The following is a 6,451-nucleotide window of genomic DNA, read 5'->3' on the forward strand; positions in this document are numbered from 1 at the left end:
AGCAGGTAAGGAGAGGTCACTGTTCAGAATGGAAAATTGTATGCTGGTAGCATGTTATGGGAACAGTCAGAAAAATGATTGTTCAGGAACAGAGATTAAGGATCTTTTTAACACCTGATGAGATGGTTCTGTGGGGTTTAGCTCCTTCCTATCCATTTGGAGTTTATTGCTTTTCCTTCAGCAATATTCTCAATTGGGATTTAAAAAAAATCAAGCTTTTTCTGAGTCCTTCTACCTTTCTGCCTTCATGGTTAGCCTGAATATAAGGCTGGATTTGTTTGGATTTTAGGGTTGTTGCATTGGGCTTTTCTTCAGAAGTTCAGTTACAAGCCTTTGTGTAGTGGTCCAAGTTCAAATTTTAATATACAGCCTATTTTGAGTCCAAATAATGGTTTTAACTAGTCTGAGAAGTTGTTTGGTTTTGTGGGAATTTTTGTTAAACTTCAGGGGCATGGAAAAAAAAACCCTTTTACTATTTAATTATGGGCCAGGTGTAAAAGAGCTAGGGAACGGAAGTGTGGAAAAGTCACAGGGTGATAACTGTTCTGCACCATCCTGTAGTGGGGAGGAAAAGAGTCAAGTTAATGAACCAGCCTTAAGCCAGTCTTATATCTGTATTGTATTGGCTACCAACTGTTATAGGTCTTGCCCTAAATAATAATGCTATTTGCAATGCCTGCTGTAGTCTGAGGGCTCCTTGTTGTTCCCATCTTATGGGGTAAGGGATTCTGTTGGGAAATCTTCCCTTTCTTGAGAGAGAGAGACCTCATTTGAGATTCTTTAGTACTGATCCTGTTCTAAAGAAAACTAAAGCATTTGAAGAATTGCTTTTTTTTTGCTTCTACTGTATTCTACAGTATGGATTCTAATATGCATTATGTTTAGGATACAGGTTCTATATTGTTTTGAGCCTGCCACCTGCTTTTTTTCCTTGATGGCCTTTAGCTGCTGCGTGGAAGGATTTTTGTGGCTAATAAGCTGTTGCCCATCTGGCTTTTTCAGTGCTCAGTGTCTTAGCATTTTAAATACTGAAGTTCTTAATGTGGGATAAATCTGCTACATAGTGGAAAAGGGATAGGACTGTTAGTGCTAAAGGTGGATGGAAGAGATTGGAGCATTCATGTTGGGACTAGAATTTCACCTGTCAGGGTTAAAAGCAATAATATTAGAGCAGGTGGTTGTCTTTTAAAAGTAGCATAAAATAGTTTTAAAAGTAGGATGTCTTGCTAAAACATTTTAAGAATAATGCTCCATGACAATGTAGTTCTTCAATCCAGTCTCAAGTAATGGATTTTCTGATCACTTCCAAAAAATACAAAATCATATGTACAGGTGTCTCAGACTTGGTGTTGATTCTTTTAGATCTATTTGCATACTTCAAGGCAGCGTACTTCTGACATAGAAAAGTTTGGTTTTTCAATATGAAAAATAGCCAAAGTTATATGTTGAAAAAATGGGTGGGGGTGCATTTGCTGATAAATTACTGGGATGATTTTTCACTTTCATTTTTTTAACCTTTGTTATTTTGATGAAGTTTGCCTTCTTCCTGAAAAACAGGAATTATTGTTTTAGCTGCCTTTCTCACTTGGAAACAGTTGTGGGACTAATTATTTCTCTCTAGACAGCAGATGAATTTCATAGTGTGAGGAAAGAGTCTCATAAATTGCCTTTTACTTTAATTCTTGTTTGTTTGGCACCACTCAGTGCAGGTGTACTAAGCTGGCCTGAAAACAAGATTTCTGACTCCTATTTCTTGGGGTGATTTTGGTTTTGTTTCCCTGTTTTCTTTTTTTTTTTTTTTGGAAAGCTAAATGTGGTTTTTTCACTGCTCATCAGTGTGTAACTAATAAGGCCTCCAGCTAACATTAGCTAAAGGATGATGTCTTGGATTATTTATATGATGGCAGATCTTGCAAATAGTTGCTCTTTTAACTGTTTATTCCAGCTGCATTTTCTAAAATTGAATATTTTAGAAAATATAACAAAATATCTTTTCCTTGAGAGCAGGGATTTGAGATATTATGGCATCTGAAGCTCACAATGGTAGAAAACAGAAAGTATTGCAAATCGAAGGTCGTCCCATTGATCTCCCCAGAAAAAGAATCTCTTCTTCCACTAAAGAGATCATGAAGGAGGTAAGCTGTTTCTGTTGTTTGTTGGGTTTAGGTCTTCTGACAAAACAGAAGTAAACATTCAAACAAGTTCATAGTTCTGAGCAGTCTAAAACTAGAACGATAGCACTACTAGACATTTCATGTTTAGATGTGCGATACAACTTTATTTTGAAAGCAGTTATGAAAACTATGCATTATAATAGCCACAGGCAGTCGCTGCACAGATAAGTGCATCGTATCATCCATGTGAGCAGTAGGTGCTGATGGAGTTTTACCCTGCCTGCTTTTCTGCAGTCTAGCCAAGAACCATTTTAATACAGGAGCTGTATCATCAAAATGTTATTTCTTGCCAAGAGAGCTACATAGCACAGATGAGAGTTGGAGAAGGTGAAATACCTGCATTGAAATGGATCTGTCTCCTTATTATCATACAGCTTGATCTGCCACATTGTCTGGTAACATATTTTCACTGGATTCTTGCTAGTCAAAAACAGTTTCTCGTAACCTCTTACCTGTGTTACTGGCTGAAGAGTAAGGCAGTGGAGTATAGAAGAGGCACTAGGGAGGTATACTTACTGTAAGATCTCTTCAAACAGTGGTAAAGATGCCAACATCCTCTGTGTCTGTTTGCTTATTGAAATAATGTATTAAAACTCACATGATTTTATGACTCAATGTTAACAAAAACGATCATAGCATTGTTTTGCTGAAATGCACAATGTAAATATTACCATTAATATTAAGTAGTATAAATTTTCAAGTTGAAATGCCTGCAGAATATGAGCGTAGTATCTGCTTATATGAAAATACATATCTTTAACTTGACCACCTTAGTGCTTTTTTTTGTTTTTAATACTTTGTGTACCAATAGGAAAAAAACAAACAGATCAGAATGTCACAATTCAGCATGCATTACATGAGGTTTTAAAACATTGAAAAGCACTGTATAAAAAAATTCTTTAGAAATTCATCTTCAAATTGTGTTGCTTAATTTTCAAAGGTTTTGCTAATCTGTGTGGCACAACCTTGAATGAATTTTTTGATTCCTCTAGAATAGCACTGTTCTATGCAGCTTAATTGGTGTCAGGGTGTTAATCTCTTTCACATGAATGAATTCAGGATAATCAAGCTGATGCTGTCTACAGCAGTCTCTTTTTTTATTTTGATGATGTTTTTGGTGGGAAGTGTTCTGCTGTTGTCTCCCCCAGTACTGGCATCTGCTATATTGTGGGCCTTTAAATGTATGTGTGAGACAAAAGTAATGCAACTATGTAATCAGATTCCAGTAGGCTTTTGGTATTAGTCACAGGTTTTGGCTTGTTAGTAACTAAAGAATCCTGTCTGTTGCCAAAGACAGGATTCTTTGATTCTGTATCACCCAAGCCAGTGCTCTGAGTACAGCTGTGGCAGAGCTAGTCCATCTCTAGGCCACCATGAAGATTATAGGAAGGTTAATCAACCTGTGACTAAGTTGCAGAATAGGAAGAGTGTGGGTAAGGGAGGGAATCTGTGGTAGATACCATGGTAAAGCAGGATTTCTTTTTAACAAACTAGGGGAGTACTTGAGCCTTTTTAGTAATACAGCTTTTTTTTCTTCTCTGTTTCCTTTCTCTCAGGGTAAGAAATCTCCAAAACAGCTGGCTTCGTACACAAAGAGGTAGGAGATCTGTGCTGTTGTGGAACCTGAGTTTTGTGTGAGAGGGTGGTAGGGAGGAAGAAGCAGTTGAAATCAATTACAACACAGAAGCAGACACAAATGGAAGATGGGTCTAGATTTTACTGACAGTACTTGGTTCTTGCGTTCCCTTCCATAATAATGAGTCTTTTCATGAATAAAAGCAGAGAAGAATATTAGTGGTATTACTTCTGATAATACAAATGTCACAAAGGTATATCTTGGGGGGAAAAATTTTTTTAATAGCCTGCAAGTTGACTGCCAAATTCATAATGATATATTTTAACTTACTAATACAAAGTATTGATTAGGTTTAGAGCAGCATCACTAAAATACTGCTTTATTATTGCAGAATAACGGTTGGAAAACCAGTGGCCAGTCCCATCTCTCTTTTCAAAGTGGTATACTGTAAAAGAAAAGTTCATTGTTATACTCCAAGGCCTTGTTACAGAAAGAAACTGTGCCCTAAATCAAGGGGCTGTGACATGGCAAATAAAGAAAATGAACTGGCTTGTGCAGGAAATCTGCCAGCAAAACTGCATAGCAGTCGTACACACTTACTGAATTCTAGTGACTCTGGCTCATCTCAAACAGAAGGCCCTTCATCCAAATACAGTGGATTTTTTTCAGAGGTAAGTAGAGTTTGAAGAAATTTTAGTTTAAAATAAAAGCATTCCTAGTAGTTTAGATGTGAAAGTTTTCGAGTAGTTTAATTTTCTTTAAATACCAGGTTTTGTGATTTAGTGTCTGTCAGTTCATGGTGATACAGTTCTCAACAGTAATAGTCCCGCCAGTTTTCCCCACGTTTGTGTCAGCTCAGAACTCAGATCTGCCAGACCAGATTGGGTTAAAATTGTACCAGCACCAAAGAAAACATTGTTTTGACCTGGTTAGGTTTCATGAGCTGGCGGGACACATGGCCATGCATGTTTATAGAAATGCCAAAGTGTTAGTGTATCAGTGGGAATAAACTGGTGAGATAGGTTAAGACAACTTTCAATAGCAGTGTCATCTTAGAGTGTGTGTGAAACTTAATGTATTTGATAAGGCTGTATTTCTTGTTAAGATTTCTTGAGGAAACCTAGTGAATTCTTGCAGGGCTTCTGAAACTGGCTAAATGGTCAGGTGTTTAAATAAAATGGGCTTTTTGACACTGAAGGCCATTTAAGTCCCTTAATGTTGAAGTTTCCAATTCTGTCACAACAAATGTTTGTTACTTATTGAGGCCTGCATGTGTTTAAAGTGGGGCATGGCATGGAAGATAAAGTCAAGGGTTATTGCCATGCTATCTTTTTGTGGTACTGTAAGTGTGGGCTGCCATGAAGACATGGAGAGCTGAGAGTCCAGTAGGCTGGAGGCACAAGTCTCTGGCACTCCTGCAGTGTTTAATTTGATGGTTTTGGAAAAGGAGCAGCAGAATAGCCAGAACAAATAGGTTGTGGAAAGAAGGGTAAAGAAATGAAGACTCATGCTCTGAGAAACTAAGGACCAGATCACTGGCCACAGATGGCTGATTGGTTTGAGGGATGTGTATGGCTCTGCTTATTCCAATCCAAGGTCTATTTAATTAAAATACCTGAACTTCATTCATCAAACAAGCTTTCAGAAATTAACCCTTTTAATCAGAGTTCAAAATAATACGTGCAATTACTTGTGTCTGAATTGTGTCAAAATTAATAATCATCTAAATAAAAGGTTCTCAGAGTTGGTGAGAATTATAGGTTAATGCTCATGATGCTCTATTTTATTATCAGATACCTCTCTTTAGGTAGCAAATAGGTACAAAACTTACTCTTGCAGCTCTTGGGTAAAGTATATTTAGTCCTTTATAGCTCCCTTCTAAGGGGAATTTTTGGTTTTAAGGCCATTGTTAGCTAAACTTCTAAAACAAACTCATTGGCTTACAGGTAGAAAAGTATATTTTCATATACCAGATTACTATATTAGAGCAGCTTATTGTGTTATTGCTGGCTACTCAGCTTGTGACAAACTTGTTTTATATTTTCAAAACCATACAGGTTTCTCAGGACCATGAAACTATGGCTCAAGTTCTTTTTAGCAGGAATCTGAGACTGAACGTAGCTTTAACCTTTTGGAGAAGGAGAAGTATAAGTGAACTGGTAGCCTACTTAGTGAGGTAAAATAAGTGTCTCTTTTTTATTCTTAAAATGATAGCAATCCCAAATACTCTGCAGTTTTTTTAGCAGTTCCTTAAATGTAACTTTGTTAGATCTACTCTTAGTGCAAGCGTATGTTTCAACCTAAGCTCTACTAGTAACATTTTATTCTTAATGTTTCTAGGATACAGGATCTCGGAGTAGTAGTAGACTGCCTTCCTGTGCTTACAAACAGGTACAAACGAAAAAAAAGTGGGGGATTAGAATCTGCTATAACCACGTTGAAGTTCAAGCGCTTCTGAAACATCTTGTTTTTTAAGTTTACAGGAAGAAAAACCATATGTTTCAATTGGCTGCTGTGTAGATCTTTTGCCTTTAGTGAAATCTCTCCTTAAAAGCAAATACGAAGAGTAAGTATCAGCTTAGGATGTTATCAAAACATTATTACTTCCTGGCTATGAAGAGCCATGGAAATTAATGGGCTTTAGTCCTCTTCTGACTCTTGTCCCCTTTGCCCCTTCTCCCAAATCTGCCTTTCTCAGGAA

General features: G+C 37.1%; 1 protein-coding gene across 1 annotated transcript in view; it reads left to right on the forward strand.

The window, feature by feature from the left end:
- The first annotated feature begins 1,993 nt into the window (after positions 1 to 1,993).
- KATNBL1 (katanin p80 subunit B-like 1) overlaps positions 1,994 to 6,451 on the forward strand; it is a 7,548-nt gene continuing 3,090 nt past the window's right edge. The window contains exons 1-6 of the mRNA XM_009082399.1: positions 1,994 to 2,135; positions 3,731 to 3,771; positions 4,142 to 4,421; positions 5,808 to 5,926; positions 6,091 to 6,141; positions 6,227 to 6,316. Coding sequence (XP_009080647.1) covers positions 2,022 to 2,135; positions 3,731 to 3,771; positions 4,142 to 4,421; positions 5,808 to 5,926; positions 6,091 to 6,141; positions 6,227 to 6,316 — 695 coding nt within the window. The 5' untranslated portion in view covers positions 1,994 to 2,021. The remainder of the gene's footprint in view (positions 2,136 to 3,730; positions 3,772 to 4,141; positions 4,422 to 5,807; positions 5,927 to 6,090; positions 6,142 to 6,226; positions 6,317 to 6,451) is intronic.

The sequence above is a fragment of the Acanthisitta chloris genome, unplaced genomic scaffold (genome assembly GCF_000695815.1).
Source record: "Acanthisitta chloris isolate BGI_N310 unplaced genomic scaffold, ASM69581v1 scaffold6299, whole genome shotgun sequence".
NCBI classification, from domain to species: Eukaryota; Metazoa; Chordata; class Aves; order Passeriformes; family Acanthisittidae; genus Acanthisitta; species Acanthisitta chloris.